At 41.2% G+C, this 17,619-nt stretch overlaps 1 protein-coding gene across 2 annotated transcripts in view; it reads right to left on the reverse strand.

Moving 5' to 3' along the window:
- Positions 1-355: 355 nt before the first annotated feature.
- Positions 356-17,619, reverse strand: part of SLC41A2 (solute carrier family 41 member 2) — a 46,100-nt gene continuing 28,836 nt past the window's right edge. For both annotated transcript variants that reach the window (XM_056846249.1, XM_056846250.1), the window contains exons 8-10: positions 12,417-12,548; positions 11,078-11,226; positions 356-541 (exon numbers count right to left, since the gene is read on the reverse strand). In XM_056846249.1, the coding sequence (XP_056702227.1) occupies positions 356-541; positions 11,078-11,226; positions 12,417-12,548 (467 nt within the window). The remainder of the gene's footprint in view (positions 542-11,077; positions 11,227-12,416; positions 12,549-17,619) is intronic.

Genomic DNA, 17,619 nt, shown 5'->3' on the forward strand with positions numbered 1-17,619 from the left:
CAAGAGTGTGAAGAAGGCCAGGGGTACACTGTTACCTACTGCCTATCACATTTCTTGATGTTGCTCTTCTTGGCACGATTCAGGCCCCATCTTTCCCTTTCTGTGATTAGACGATGTCAACTAGCAACAGCCATGCTCACTTTCAGTGTAAAAATATTCAAAGCTCACCCTTCCAGTTCCATCTCCTTTTTTAAAAAAAAAGTTAAGGCCATTTAATATCAGTCCCAATATGAAGTTACCACAATCAAGCTGAACTACCGTCTTGTAGCCTTCATCCTTCAGATGAAATGGTAAGCCAAGTGGTTATCTGTCTTCTTCATCTAATGGGATCAACTAGCATGTGCGTCTGGAATTCTTAGTCCCCAACATCACCATCCCTGTCACCAATGAGCCAAAGAAAGTGAAAACTCATAGCAAGTAAGGCAGTTCCAAGGAGATCTCCCAGTGCAGTAAGGTAAGGGATAGAAAAACTGTCTGGATCTTTCCCCTTTTTCCAGAAGTGGTGAACCATCCAGTCGGCAATCCATAACAGGGTAAACACCTGTTGGAAGGACAACAAAAGAGTCTGGGTAATAACATCAGCCATATCCCCAACAAACCAAACACACCATAACGACTACTAATGATTGAATTACTGGTTCTTGAAAATTTAAACATTGAGGATGGTTCTTGAAAATTTAAACATTGCCTTCAGGAAAAGATCTGTAACCCAAACTGTTCCTGCAATAAAGTAAAAATAAAATTATAAAAATAATGCACCTCTATTATATTTCAGAGTATACGGACTCAGAACATTTTGGAAGTTTACATTTCCTGACAGATGACTTAAATAATTAAAAGGGAAATTAGGCAGATGTTACTATTTTCAGTATACTGAAGTAATTTAAAACTTGTAAAAAAAATCTTTTGATTTGTACTACAAAAGGATGTTTAGGACACAACCATATGTTTTAGAGCTATCAAATTTCTTTCTTATTCCATTATGAAATATGCATAAGTTATTTAGGTCACCATGCCTTCTGAAAAAGCATCTTTGTAGTCTAAGCTAATTATGCATGTGCTAGGTGTGCTACTCTGCAGTTCAAACAAATATGCTTGGAAAGCACGTGTTTTCTTTGGAAGACTCTGTAAGATCATTTGAGACAGCTCCTTTTTTCCAACCACACCGAAACTCTGCCCAGCGGTGTTGGCCATTAAAATCCCCATGTAGAATCTGCCAAGATCTGTGACTTAAAAAAAAAAAAAAAGGCAAGCCACAGTGGCATGAGTAATTATTATTTACCATTGTTTAGTTCTACCATTTCAATTGACCAAGCCCACAGCATTAACAAGAAGCCTTACATCTCTCCCCCACCCAGTGTCCTTGGAAGGCTGTTTCATCATCCCATCCTCTTTTTTTACATTAAGCTGGCCAGGGTTGAAGTTGTGCTTTTTGCCACCTTGCAAAGCTCAGTGGCCTTGCAGGGTGGGCACGAAGAACATTCCAGGTGCTCAAAAAGCTCTAATCAGATCTAGAAACTATGAATATGCAATAACTTTAGGGCACAGGTTTATATTACTTGAGAAAAAAACTGAATTCTTAGAAATATTGTAAAAAGGGGGGGCATCAGCTTAGTAACACAGACAGCCTTGTAGATTTTTTTAAAGACTTCAGATACTCAAGGTTGGTGTTCATAGATACACCTGAATGTATGGGGTATGAAAAATGACATGCCGTTTAGAAGGTAAGAAAACAGAGCTATTGATGGCAAGGTGCCTGAAAGTAATATAACTGACATTTGGACATGGCCATAACATATTATTCTATTTGAAGGAAGCAATGCTTGCTATCCCAGCTTATATACAAGAAGACTAGTGTCCTAGCAGAGCCTATAAAGAAGTACCATTCCAAGAGCCATGATGATCTCATTATGTGTGTAAAGTGCCATTATGTAACAGCTGACTTATGGCAACCCCATAGGGTTTTCAAGGCAAGAGACTAACAGAGGTGGTTTGCCATTGCCTTCCTCTGCATAGCAACCCTGGGCTTGCTTGGTGGTCTCCCATCCAATTACTTACCGGGGACGACCCTGCTCAGCTTCTGGGAAGCCTGGACCATCCAGGTCAGGGCTGATCTCATTACACCCCAGTAATTTCCCCCATTTTGCACATCTCCCTTGTGTGTGTGTTAAGTGCCAATACGTTGCTTCTGACTCATGGCAACCCTATGAATCAATGTCCTCCAGAATGTCTTGCAAACTGCGGGCCGTGGCTTCTTTTATAGAGTCAATCCATCTCATATTGGGTCTTCCTCTTTCCTTACCACTATTTGACTCCAGAGAATAAGCCCCCCAGACCTCCCCTCCTTCAAGCAGCGACATTTCCACAGCCCGGCACATCTTGTTTTTGCTCAGTACATTTGCATGCACAAAGTATCTTGTCCAGTAATTCAGGAGTTTGAAAGTGTCTGGCTGGAAACCTTTCACGGCTGCTTGGTTGCAGGAGTAGCCAGCCATCTCTCACTCCACCACCCCTCATATTTTCACATCAAGTAAAACCAATACTCCATCTTGCCCAATACTGCAGCAGCTTTCTAGCACCTATAGAAGCTGATTTTTTCTCTTCTTCCATCCCAAGAAAACTGGAAGATACACTGTATATAAATAAATCTATGAGCCCCAGTGCATTCCTACAATTGCACAAGCCTGTCACAACAAACACTGGATTGTGACGGCACACCTTCTAGCACATGAAATTATCAGACAGATGTTGTGAAGCCTGAGAGAAGCACTAATTTCCCTAACTTCTCTTCCAGACAGACATATTGCATCTCCCCATGCTCAGTGCGTGACATGAAAAAAGAACAGAAGCCCCTGTAAAAATACTAACACGCAAGGATGATAACTTATAATTGTGCCCATATAAAAAACATCAAATGCTCAACAGCTTGCACTCCTGCAAGTATGGAATTGGGTTCATTACATGACAGGCAACCAATCTGCCATTCACCTGTGGAAGTTGGTTAGCAACTGTCTGTGGGCAAGCAAGTGAATGGTAAACTGTATGCACTGGCTGGCAAGAAAATGTGAATTGCCTATTCCGTGATCCTGCTGTAGCTTTTGAAATGGAAATATGGTGCAGAAACAAATTTATTCATGTTGTGTGTATCTTTCTGTTTTGCTGTTGCCTTAAAGCCCTGTAATGTAAGCAGGCGGCCATGTGCAGCCGATATAACCCTCCACTGTAGTTTCCAAACTTGAAACACAGTGAATTGAGACTGTGAGTGCAGCTCACTCCTTTGTCTTGTCAAGCTCCAATTTGCAACAAAAATGCATGAGGAAATTTGTTTCATCTACAGTCAAGCACACTTTTGTGCCATTTAACGGATAAAGGGAGCTGTTAAGTTTACCGGGAGTCACTGACTGCAAACCTGCCCACTGCTGATCATTCTGATATTCTTTGCCTTCCTGACCTATCAAATATCAGCCTATGACATTTAACATCACAGCCATCTCTAGAACATCTGCTGCAGATGCAGGTTAGAAGAAGGAGGAGGAGGAGGAGGAGGAGGAGGAGAGTTGGTTTTTATACCCCGCTTTTCTCTTCCTTACAGGAGACTCAAAGCGGCTTACAATCTCCTTCCCTTCCCCTCTCCTTAAGACACCTTGTGAAGTAGATGGGGCTGAGAAAGTTCTGCGAGAACTATGAGTAGCCCAAGGTCACCCAGCAGGCTGCATGTGTAGGAGTGGGGAAACAAACCCAGTTCTCCAGATTAGAGCCCACTACTCTTAACCACTACGCCATGCTGGCTTCCTTCACCATGTGTGCAACTCTGGACCATAGATCAATCTGTGGTTCTTCTATCATTTTAGCTTTTGTTATTAATACACTATCCAAATCTTTTACTGGAATTGCACCTTCCTGAAACTTTCACCAAAATTAAAAAGTGCATTAAAGAGCTTGGTTATAACAGCACTACTTTTCGTGCTCACCGCGTCTGTTCATCCCAGTTCTTCGGAATACCACCACCACGAGGTTTGCCTGCTTATACATATTATTTGACAGCTCGTCTTTCTAGAGCCTTTTGTTTAGCTAGATTGAATGCTAACCCCTCTATGGTTATGCAGGGCAGAATTTTGAATATACCATATCCAGACAGGACCTGTCCTTGCTCTTCTGGCTCTATCGATTCACTAGCTCATGCCCTTTTGGAATGCCGCTTTTGCGAGGAATTTCGATCACATTATATCTCCCCCCTTTTAACATACAAATCTAATGCCTCTGTGTCTGACATAATGCCTTTTCTACTAAGCGATAGGGATCCCAAGGCTACATTGTCAGTGGCAAGATTTGTTTCAGTCCTTATATCCCTCAAACACTAGATATATGCTGCTCAAGATCAATGGATCAAGGAGCTTCTAAGGGATAAAAGGAAGGAAGGAATTGCACCTTCTTTTAAAATGCAGCTCAGCATCAAGAATGATTCACACCATAAGTTTATTAACGTTGGATACTACCAGAAGTTGAATTTTCCATTTCCACACATTAAAGCAGTTTCACCAATAAAATTATTGTCCGGGTTATAACTGTGGTTGACCTAGTTTATACCACTTATCGAAAAAACATTCAGGACATGGTGAGTCACTGTCAGGACTATGGAAAAGTCTCATCAGGACAATCAACCCAGGAATTTACTGTCTTTATATGTCAGAACTAACAAAGGCCCTCACAAATATGCACTTATGCTGTTCTTATTAATTTCTGTTCTCAAATCCTTTAATTTCTGCTACCGTTTTACGTACATTTCATCCTCTTAAGGCAAACATATAACCAAGTGATTTGGAACTGCAAGGGAACTATACAGACTTTTGTTTTTCTAAGAGGTGGGTCAGCAATTAATATAACTAACTCTCTGGCTTACTACAGCAAGTATATTTTTTAAAAAATGTGGTTTTGTGGTGCAACAATTCTGATTCTTATTGGATACAATCAATTTTATTTTCACTCGGCAAATTTATTGGGCAATAACTTCTAGAGTTTCCCATTACTTGTTTATTCCCAGAGCCCTTAACACAACTGTGTTCTGAGATCTGCCTCCGAGGTGTGAAAATTCCAGAGGGCTCTTTACTGGCTCAGCAGGAACCTGAAGCACACAGGCAGCCTTTTGAAAGTCACAAACACTGAATCACAGAGCTGACGGCTTGGTTACTCCAGTCTGGCCTTCAGTCTGATGATGGCTGACAAGTCTGAAAATGAAGTCTTTTTCTTTATACCCAGCTGAATGTAGTTCAACCATGCCGTACTTTGTTATTTTTTTGAAAACAGTATCATTCAATCATATAGATTTCACTGTCTCAGAGCAAGATTGTCATTTTATAAAGAATACATCAATAGCTTGGATGGTTTTCTGATTTCTATACTAGCTCTACAGGCGTACAGAAAACCTGCCTTAATTAAAGCTATTATCGTTTAACTGCAAAAAGAATGAATGCTGCATATATCTTAATAGGGGATTAAGAATTTGATAGGGAAAGTAATATGTATATAGCACTATCCAAAGTATGACTGCACTCTACAAATTGAGAATGTACATAATGCCTGTGGGCGCTGCATACAGTTCATAAAATTCTGCAGCAGTGTTTAGATGTATGTACTTTTCTGCTAAAATACTCAGGGCCTGGTCCAGAAAAAGTTTGTGTGTGTGTGTAAAGTGCCGTCAAGTCGCAGCCGACTTATGGCGACCCCTTATGGGGTTTTCAAGGCAAGAGACTAACAGAGGTGGTTTGCCAGTGCCTTCCCCTGCACAGCAACCCTGGTATTCCTTGGTTGTCTCCCATCCAAATACTAACCAGGGCTGACCCTGCTTAGCTTCTGAGATCTGACGAGATCAGGCTAGCCTGGGCCATCCAGGTCAGGGTTTGCTGCACTTAAATACTATTTTCATGGAACAAGCAGTGACTAACTTTTAAGTTCCATTCTCTGGATTGGGGTCCACAATCTAGTTGTGTATTTTATCTTTTAGAACTCTTATATGGAGTGGATGGGAATATAAACCCCAAACAGCCAAGCACCTGAAGTCCCTAGAGAAGCTTCAAATAATACAGTTCCTAACTTAAATTTGCTATTTATTTTGCAATTAGCTTCAACTTGAACCACTGAACCAGTAGTAATTGAGCAGATGTGGCAGAGCAACTTCAGATACTCCTGAATGACATTTTTAATCCTTCACCCATTTCATTCTGGTTTTAGGCCTAGATATAGGACAGAATGCCCTGACCTGGATGGCCCAGGCTAGCCTGCTCTCGTCAGATCTCAGAAGCTAAGCAGGGTCAGCCCTGGTTAGTATTTGGATGGGAGACCACCAAGGAATACCAGGGTTGCTGTGCAGGGGAAGGCACTGGCAAACCACCTCTGTTAGTCTCTTGCCTTGAAAACCCCATAAGGGGTCGCCATATGTTGGCTGCGACTTGACGGCACTTTACACACACACACACACACAGGACAGAATAAGAGCCCCGTGGTGCAGAGTGGTAAGCTGCAGTACTGCAGTCAAAAGCTCTGCTCGCATCCTGAATTCGACCCCAATGGAAGTCGGTTTCAGGTAGATGGCTCAAGGTTGACTCAGCCTTCCATCCTTCCGTGGTTGGTACAATGAGTACCAGTTAGCCGGGGGTGAAGTGTAGACGACTGGGGAAGGCAATGGCAAACCACCCCGTGAACATAGTCTGCCTAGTAAACGTCATGATGTGATGTCACCCCATGGGTCAGTATTGACCCAGTGCTTGCACAGGGGACTACCTTTATCTTTATAGGGCAGAAACAGCTCAGACTGCACTTGTGGATGATCTCCCATGACACATGGATGAGAGCGATCCACTCTGTTATCTATCAGCATTTGACACTACAGATCACTCCATTTGGTTACATCAAATGGAGAAGAAGATCAGGGTTACAGGCTTTGATGGTTTCAGCTTTTTTGTCTGACAGGACATTCTCCATTATAGATGCAGAATTAGTTGATCCCTTAAGACTGGTGTGCATCAGTGCTTCATGCTATTGCAGGTCTTGTCCACCTTTTATATCATTAAATGTCTGGAGCCTTTGAATAGGATGTCATTAGTATGCTGAGGTACACCCATTTCTATATTTTGTTAGCTAAGTCTCCAGGTGTGGCTGTTTCTGTTCTGAACAAGGGTCTGGTAGTAGGGATCAAGTAGATGAAGAGGTAATAGGCTGAACCAGAATGCAGAAGACATGGAAGTGATGATGGTCATTGGAGCTAACATTCCAGAGGGGATTTTCTGCTTCAGATGGTTTGAAATTACCATTATCTGAGCACACAAAAAGGCTTAGGTTGATCCATGCCACTATAACCTCTAGGCTGGATGACTGTTACATGCTCTATATAGGGATGTCCTTGAAGACAACCTGGACATTTCAGCTGATGTGAAACATAGCCACCTATTTGCTTATGGTGCCTGGACCTCGATGGCCCAGGCTAGCCCAATCTTGTCAGCTCTCAAAAGCTAAGCAGGGTCGACCCTGGTTAGTACTTGGATGGGAGACCACTAAGGAAGTCCCAGGTTGCTACACAGAGACAGGCAATGGCAAAGCACCTCTGTCCGTCTCTTGCCTTGAAACCCTTAAAGGGTCACCATAAGTCGGCTGCGACTTGGTGGCACTTTCCACCACCATCATTTGCTTATGGGGTGGTGTGATCCCATTATGTCTATAGCGTACCGGCTATCAATTTATTTCCAGGTTTAATTCAAGGTGCCTTTAATGTTCTTCAGATATGCAGAGCCCAGGTTATGACTTAGACTTAGATCAGACTATCAGTCTTTGTTCACCGCCTCAGGTAGTTCAACTCGCTTTCCACAGGAATCAGGCTTTTTTAATTCATTATTTTGGAACAGCCTTCTGGAAGTGGCCCGGACTCATTTTGAATTAGTTTGCTTTTGAAAGATAACATCTGGCTATTTCAGCAGGCACTGAATTAAAATTGACTGTTGGACTGTTGAAGTTTGAATTTCAAATTCTGTGCATTACTGAAACTACTGAATATACGCAAAGATAGTGAGACTGTTGTATGGCATAGGCTAAATTTAAGTACTTTATATTACTGTGAGTTCTCAGATTACTGCTTCATGTTTCAGGAGGATGTAAATGCAATACGAATCAGGCTCTCTAAAGAACAAAAACAGCGGATCTAGTTTTCTGCTTCCAAGTGTGTTTCTGCACATATGATCACAATTTGCAATTGTTGCTTGGCTTACTGTCCTCCCACTTTGGCCAGGGAAAGGTACAAAAGGTGGCTGTACAATGCCCGCCACAAGGATACCTCTTAGATGACTGAGACCATTCAACTTGTTAAATGATTGTCTCAGACCTGTTCATATGACTGTTCATAATTTACAAGTGAGGGACTCATAAGCTTTTATGAGATCCCTGCGTTTTAAAACTTTTTTTGTTTTATTTTGTCCCCTCCTTTATAAAAAATATAAATAAAGATTTTTCTTCCAATCTGAGGATTGTAGAACTATCTCCCCAATCAGTGCATGACCCCATTGAATAGACTTTTTGATCCTCACTCTGTAGCCAAGTTCAGAATTAAATTATGAATATTTGAAATACTTCAAAGCCATCCATAAACAGATAAGAAATGATCTTGATTAAATTATTTTTATATTGGATCAAGCAACAGACACCACAACAGGGATTTCTACTTTATAAATTCATCAGATTTTTCAAATGAATGCATTAATATCTTTCTACAGGACTAGAAACTCTCACATTTACCTTAATGAAGCAATTTTAACCTATCAAAGAGAACAAGTTAGGTATGCAGCATACTCATCAAAACGGAAGGAAAACGCAAATATATAATTGCAGATTTCTGCCCTAAAAATCAATCCAGTGAATAATAAATTAGATAGGACATAGCAATATTTTGTCAAAGCAGCTCACATTTGGGACAGCTCATAACTAATTATTGCTTTGAAGTATTCATTCATTCTGGTGTTCTAAGGATATTATTTTTTTCTCAAATTGAATATTTTCAGTTTATTTGTTAAAATGCAGATATTGTGGGATAAAAGGGGGGCTTCAATATAAAGTTGAAAACACAAACACATAATTCAGTACCAGCAGAGCTATGCTGACAACTCTGTACTGCTGAAGAGGTTGCCATGCAACTTATTTGATTGATAATGAAAACAGCAATAATTAGGCAGGATAATTGCATCATAAAGTACAGAAGGTCTGGCTATTTAAACATTTTGTTAAAGTAGTGTAATCTCCAGAACTAGTTTTTACTGAATGTAATTTTACCTGCAATTGTGTTTAAGGGACTTCATGGTATATTTTTACTACTCACAATGGAGGAGGAGGAAGAGGAAGAGGAAGAAGAGTTGGTTTTTATATGCCGACTTTCTCTACTACTTAAGGAAGAATCAAACTGGCTTACAATCATCTTCCCTTCCCCACAACAGATACCCTGTGAGGTAGGTGGGACTGAGAGAGTGTGACTACCCCAAGGTCACCCAGCTGGCTTCATGTGTAGGAGTGGGGAAACAAATCCAGTTCACCAGATTAGCTTCTGCCGCTCGTGTGGAGGAGTGGGAAATCAAACCTGGTTCTCCAGATCAGAGTCCACCGCTCCAACCCACCACTCTTAACCACTACACCACGCTGGCTCTCTATGGAAGGGCTGCTGCTATGGAATTTTAGAGTCCTTCCAGCTTTTAGAAAGCAGAGGAAAAGAGTTCGAAATATTTAGGAGGCTATTCTATATGTATGTACATCTTCAACCTTCATATCTGCATGAGACATAAGATGGAGTCAGATTCTGCAAATGGAAAGGGTTTTGCAGTAATGAGAGTGGATCTTCCCCACTTTCCTTTTCTTACAACAGCCCTCTGTGATATCTGATAAGACACCGATGGGGCCCAGGTGACTCCTGAGGGGAAAAATCCACATGGCATGAAGTGGCTGGGCAGTGTGAAATGGGAATTAATGGAAATGCCCCCTCCCCCCTCTTTCAATAGTGCAAGAAGCTGGTACAAGAGGTTTTCCTGGTAGAAAATGGAAGCTGAAGGTGATTTGACTATCCTTTTTCCTCACTGGAGCCCATCATGCCCAATTACTTTTTATCTACAAAGATCCACTACTGCCTTCGGGGAGGAGGAGGGAGTGTCATAAAGCACTAATGTAGAAATGGGAAGGCAGGAAAGACCTTTTTCATAGGATCCAATCCATATTTGTACAAAAAGTGGTTGTCAAACCAACTACAACTCCTAATTTGAAACTATGTTTGGCTTCATTCCATAAACTACAGTTTGGAAGTTTGAACGTAATGAAACCCCTCAGTTTGATCATATCATGATGAATCATTAGACTGAAGCCTTGCATAACTGGACACCAGAGATGAATGAGTGTCAATGGTTATGTTACTGCAAAGTCACAAAATGTGTCACTGCAGAGATACTACTTTAGTTATTCAGGCAGACATGCAGGCAAGAAAAAAATCAGATTGGGGTACATTAATGTTGAATTATGCCAGCTTCAAGAAATCAAGGGCTACCAAGGTCTGTCAGTATTAGGATGACACTAGGGTTACAGAACAGCACATATAATTCTAAGAACAAAAAGTCCTTAGTGTCATGGGCTGTTTATACAGTTTTGCAGTGCCTAATTGGCAAGAAGGATTATAAGAGCTACATAGCTTGGAAGAGTGGCATGGAGACTGGATAGCAATTAAAAAGGACAAAAGAACCATCTATGTGAAAAACCTATTAGCTAGACAACAAAGGTGAAATGTGAAAATCCCTTGATGGACTATTTTTATTCAATATAATCTTTTGCAGAACTAAATGTAAGCAAGAAATATGAAATTCAGCTACAAACTAAATGGAATGGTAAATTGTCTTCTGTGACCATAAGTGAGGGACAAAAATAATAAGCAAAAAGCAAAAGATGCAAAACAACAGACCTTGAGAAAGAACATTGGATTGTTCTATCTTGGGTGTCTAGAAAAAAGCATCAAATATAACGTTCTTTGGAAATCAGCAATAATAGTTCCAGACTATTTGATCCTTACCTGTAAGAGTGCTGTGAACAAATATACCACAATAAAGATGGGTGTCAAGGATGTGTGACCGCTCTTCATTAAATGAATCGTATACAGGAAGATTAGATGCCCAGGAATCACCAAGAGTAGAAGAACTTGGGCTGATTTATTATTCACTTCTGGAATTAAGAATAAACAGTAACACTGATCAACAGTTAAAGTCTTACATAATAAAAGATGTTTTCAATTAATAATAATGTGCAAACACGATGTAAATTGCAAACAGGAAAGTAATTGGTGTATTCTTTTGGTAAAAAGAATTACTTCATTTTGATTTTAAACCTTCTCATTCCCATACATTGTGGAAATGTAATTTTTAAAAGGTAAATAAAATAGCCAAATTTATTTTCAGCAATCAGTTTGAGAAAAGAAATAAAATGCTTAAGTTCTTATACCTCCACCAGCTTTTTACAAAGCATCAAAAAATTCTGATCAGGCTCTTTGTGAGATTCCAAAGCCACAGAAATCCAGTGTTAAGAATGGGCACCAATGTCTTTGTATATATACACAATATTATTGTTAAGAGGGCACATCAGTTCATTGAAGTTGGATAATAAAGAAACAGGAAGTTTGTTAAATATAATGATGTCATATTTTATCCCTGAAGAAGAAGAGCTGGTTTTTATACCCCTCTTTTCTCTACCATAAGGAGTCTCAAAGCGGCTTACAATCACCTTCCCTCCCCCCCCCCCAAACAGGCAACTTGTGAGGTAGGTGGGGCTGAGAGAGTTCAGAGAGAACTGACACTAGCCCAAGATCATCCAGCAGGCCTCATGTGGAGGAGTGGGGAATCAAACCCGGTTCTCCAGATTAGAGTCCGCCGCTCATCTGGAGGAGCAGGGAATCAAACCTGGTTCAGATGAAAATAGTCTACCGCTCTTAACCACTACACCATGCTGGCTCCTGATGAATTTTAAGGTCTGAAAAGATTCCAGAAATGCTTAAAAGTTACCAGAGATTTAACAACTAGTGATATTTTGGCATTTCCAATACAATGAGAGATTAGGAGGCAGGTTTTCAAGCATGAGGCATGGTGGATTTCCTGACTGAATTTATGGACTGTATCCGTAGTCCCACTTATGATTCTGGTTTGTCCGAATAAAGGTATTATTTCTATATCACTTAGGAATCCCTACTCAGCTGAAATAAAACTCCACATCTATGTGTGGAGATTTAAGGAAGGGAATGATTGGGGGAATGGCCTTTATCATTAAAGTAATATTGTTTGCTTTAATAATAAAGTAGATGTTTGCCAAATACATCAGATGAAAACAGAAAGTTAAACATGACAAAACAGGCAGACACGTACCAGTGCCATAATATGTCCTGCAGGGATAATAGCAACCCTTGGCTTCTTCGGGTAACTCTCCAGGAACACTGTGCAAATGTAAATATGTAGAAATTCTGCTTGCTTGAATTGCCACTAGATTACCACCAATACCTGCACAATACGAAACAAAAAGAAATTTCACTATTTATAAAAAACGATACAAAACCAGATAACAAAACTACATATCTCTCAAAACAAGCTTGCCTACTGTTTGATATTTGCTAGAAAGCATAAGGCACCCCCCCCTACATACACACTGCACCCTCTCACTTTAAGATGTTGCCAGCCTATGACTATTCATCCTCATATTTATTTGGTGCCAGCAGCAGGTGAGGCGTTATGCAGGAACAGAGACGCCTTACCAAACAGAAACACATTACAATTTACATCAAATTGCCAGATGTCAGAAGCAAGACATCAAGTACCCATATGGTACAGTGCTGGGTTTGGATACGGCACCCCAGCTTCAAACCTGTACTCAACTGTGGAGCTGGGTGGTCTTGGATAATTGACCCTTCTTCACAGTATATTTTTCAGCAGAAACCATGCTCTCAGCTCTTTAGAGAAATCATTGGATGCAAATGTAATAAAAAATAGAGAAATCCTTAGCAGCCATAAATGCAACTAATGACTGCATGCTGGAGGGGGGGACATATTATCCAAAATCTTCACTATTTCTATATTAGTTAATATCCCAGAGGACAGGGTCAGAGTTCAGAATGACCTTGATAGACTGGAGAGCTGGGCCATAAACAATAAAATGGATTTCAATAGGGAGAAGTGTAAGGTACTTCACCTAGGCAGAAACAGCACAAGGCACTGGTACAGGATGGGAGAGAGTTGGCTTGACAACAGTACATGTGAAAGAGATCTGGGAGTCTTAGTGGACCACAAACTGGATATGAGTCAACAGTGTGATATGGCGGCTAAGAAGGCCAATGCAATTCTGGGCTGCATCAAAAAAAGTATTGTGTCTAGATCAAGGGAAGTAATACTACCACTGTATTGTGCATTGGTCAGACCTCACTTGGAATACTGTGTCCAGTTTTGGGCACAGTATTTTTAAGAAGGATGTTGGCAAGTTGGGAGCGTGTCCAGAGGTGAGCGACCAGAATGGTCAAAGGTCTGGAATCTATGCCCTATGAGGAGAGACTTCAGGAGCTGGGTTTGTTTAGTCTGGAGAAGAGAAGGTTAAGGGGTGACATGATAGCCATGTTTAAATATTTGAAGGGATGCCATGTTAATGAGGGAACTAGCTTGTTCTCTGTTGCTTCAGAGACTAGGACAAGGAGTCATGGATTTAAACTAAGAGAACAGCAATTCCACCTAAACATTAGGAAGAACTTTCTGATCGTGAGAGCGGTTCGATGGTGCAATGCCCTGCCTCAGGTGTGTGTGTGTGTGTGTGTGTGTGTGTGTGTGTGTGTGTGTGGACTCGGAGTCCCCATCTTTGGAGGTCTTTAAGCAGAGGCGGAATGGCCATCTGTCGGGAGAGGTTTGTGGGATCCTGCATGGCAGGGGGTTGGACTGGATGGCCCTTGTGGTCTCTTCCAACTTTGTGTAATTTTGTGATTTGTGATTTTGTAACAAGGAGGCAACGCATTTTCCTCTGTTGATTTTCTCTTGCAAACTGAAATGGCTCGCTTGTCTTTTAGGAGCCATTACTGACAAAGCAATGAGGGCCATGAAGTCCCTGTTATTGTGATGGGGGGAAGTAGGGTTGCCAACTTGCCAACCTCCAGGTACTAATCAAACAAATGCAGCCACTATGGCTAATAATTATAATATAAACCAGTAATTTTAAAAGATCTTATCTATGTTTTTGTTATCTCCACAAAAACCAAAGACATTCTATACAAAATTCAAACCAAAAACAGCCTATACAAAGTTTCTAAGCCAAAACCAGCCTGTACATAGGCTTATATAAGTTCAAAGAGCACGTAAAAATGTAATTATGCTTACAAAAGAGGATAATTACAAACACAAGACAGGATTCCGGTATATGCCCTGTTTCAAAATAAATTTCCTCAGTTGATGAGTATGAAAATCCTCAAAGTATGAGAGTCCTCAAAATAAATGTTGTCTTCTCTCTTGTCTTTTTATATTTCTCTTCTTTTTAATTCGTTTTCTTAGTAATATGTTGTGCTGTTTGCTGCGTTGTGCTGTTTGCTGTTAATAAATCTGTTTGCTTTTAATAAACCTCCAGGTACTAGCTGGAGATCTCCTGCTATTTCAACTGATCTCCAGCCAATAGAGATCAGTTCACCTGGAGAAAATGGCCGCTTTGTCAATTGGACTCTATGGCATTGAAGTCCCTTCCCAAATCCCGCCCTCCTCAAGCTCCACCCCCAAAATCTCCAGGTATTTCCCAACCCGGAGCTGGCAACCCGAGTGGGAAGTGAACTTTGTACATTTGATTTGAATTGTGTTTGGGTTTTGTTTTGTTTTTTTAGCTGCAGCCTTCTAGTAAAAATGTAAAGCCCTGCAAATTTATAGAGACGTATGATGACATGCAGAACAGCATTTTCGTGAATAGCAAGAAACTTAAGGAAACATAAGGGGAGAAATACTGGGAAACTGGCGGGATGGGGGGGAGAGCTGGAAGTCAATCCACATAAATTCTGTGTAATTCGAACTAGAAATGATGCAGAGTTACTCTCCACAGTACTTTTTTATATTTCACTCCAGTTCAGGAGGCTCTTTTACTGGAGCCACAGTGCAAGAAGAAGAAGCCGACTCAGGCCATTCCCCCAAACAAATTCCCCCTTCCCAAGTTGTTATTATTTGCACAGGAGAAAACATGCCTATCTTTAGTGCACACACACCTCTTTGTCATGCATGATGGACTGTGCCTCAGTGATCAGAGGCCAAGCGTGTAGGATAGAACCATTCACAAATTCCCAGCAGACCTCTAAACTGGGAACATAACCTCAGAAAGAAGGGTAAATTACCCCTCCTTCTGCACTGCTGCTCTGAAAACAAATTAAAACCTCTCTGGTTGCAGCGGGGGGGGAAATCAAGGACACTAAATTTCTAAGTCACATTTGATCTGGCTATTGCCAGTAAAATAAAAAAGCAGAATTAGATCCTAGTGTCCAGCATCTTTCCGAGTCTCACAAATGATGTTTTCTATCTTAAAACGGGTGAGTTACAGGATTAAAATTATTTTCAGTCATTTTGATCTTGAGGCAGATGCCTTCATTGGGCAGAGAGATGTTTTTCCCTTGCCTAATAGACAATTTGTTTCCTGTAATAGCTTTTCCACTAACATGTTTGTTGAATTACCTGCGCTGTTCAACAGACTAATCACCTCACTAAGAGTTGCAGAAAGCTATTAAAGAGATACATGCGGTGGAGATTAGCATGTGAACACAACAGGTTGTCAATATACCAAATTGTTTGTTCAAATCTTTAGCGACTGAATGACCTCCTTGAAAAAGCTTCAGCTGTAGCAAAGCTTAGGCTAGCCACATGAAAAAAAGTTATCAGTATGAAGGCCTGAGAGGTCTTCAAATCCCTCAAAACTTTAAAAAAATATGATCCTTAACTCGCAAATACATGCTTAATGAATTGATTTATATTTATTGTCGTATACCCCTCAGGATACTGTAAAATGGTGCTAGCTTTTTTGCAGTCATCTGGGAAGTAACATATGTTGCTATTTCAGTTAAGAGCATTTTAATTGCCCAGAGTCCCTCACAGTTCATATCTGGTTAATGTCAGCAAAATAATGATGATCAGCAAAAATGAACAATACCAGTGTGGTATAGTGGTTAAAGTCACGTATTAGGATCTGGGGACCCAGATTCAAATTCTCACTGTGCCACAGAAGTTTGGTGGGTGACCTTGGACTGGTCACACACTCTTAGCCCAACCTATCTCACAGGATTGTTTGTGAGGATAAAAGGGAAAAGAGGGAAATTATGTAAGCCACTCTGCGTCCTGATTGGGGAGAAAGGCAGGGAAGAAATGACATAAAATAAATACAAGGCTCAGAATACTGTGCTGACCAGTAAACAAAGCCTTCATTGTATTTGCCCTTCAGATCCCTCCTGTCTTGGATGGGCATATACTCTCCTTGAAAAGCCAGGTTTGCAGCTTGGGAGTGCTACTTGACACAGCAGTCCCCTTAGAAAACCAAGTGGCTGTGGTGCTAGCGTCCGCTGATGAATCAGCTGTGTCTCTTCCTGGTTCAGTCAGATCTAGCCTCAGTGATCCATGCCTTAGTTACATCTAGACTGGACTACTGAAATGCCCTCTACTTGGGACTACCCTTCAAGAGTGTTCAGAAGCTGCAGCTACTGCAAAACGCTGCAGCTAGACTGCTGGTCAGGGCCGGCTACTGGGAGTATGTGACCCCAATACTACAGCAATTACACTGGCTACTGATCTGCTCCGAAGCCCAACTCAAGGTGTTGCTTTTGACCTTTAAAGTGCTACATGCCTTGGGACTGGGGTATCTGAAAGAACATCTTCTCCCATATGTTCCTGCCCAGGAATTAGTATCACAGGGAGAGGCCCTCCTGACTAGTCCCATCAATCAAAGAAGTTTGGTGAGTTCACGAGAGGGGCCCTTTCCAGCACCAGCCCCACAATTATGGAACCTGACCCCTCACTTTCAATCTTAGGAGGCAGTTGAAGATGGTTTTATTTAGGACTGCATTTGGTTAAGTTTACTAGCAGTGTTCAGTTGTGATTTTAAATTTTGTTTTTTCAAGATTTTTATGCATGTTATCCATGTTGCAAGCAGCCTTGACCTCTGCAAGGAAGGCGGTAACTAACTAACTAACAACAACAGCAACAGTAATGTTTAGTACATTTTAGAGCCAGCATGGTGTAGAGGTTAAGAGTGGTGGTTTGGAGTGGTGGACTCTAATCTGGAGAAACGGGTTTGATTCCCCACTCCTCCACATGAGCGGTGGACGATAATCTGGTGAACTGGATTGGTTTCCCCACTCCTCCCATGAAGCCAGCTAGATGACCTTGGGCTAGTCACAGCTCTCTTAGAGCTCTCTCAGCCCACCTACCTCACAAGGTGCCAGTTGTGGGGAGGGGAAGGTGATTGTAAGCGGGTTTGGTTCTTCCTTAAGTGGTAGAGAAAGTCGGCATATAAAAACCAACTCCTCTTCTTCTCTCCCAGATCCTCTAACCACACCACATGGTGTCTCTCAGAAGCAGGGTT

Source organism: Euleptes europaea, chromosome 3, assembly GCF_029931775.1.
Source record: "Euleptes europaea isolate rEulEur1 chromosome 3, rEulEur1.hap1, whole genome shotgun sequence".
In the NCBI taxonomy this organism is placed as follows: Eukaryota; Metazoa; Chordata; class Lepidosauria; order Squamata; family Sphaerodactylidae; genus Euleptes; species Euleptes europaea.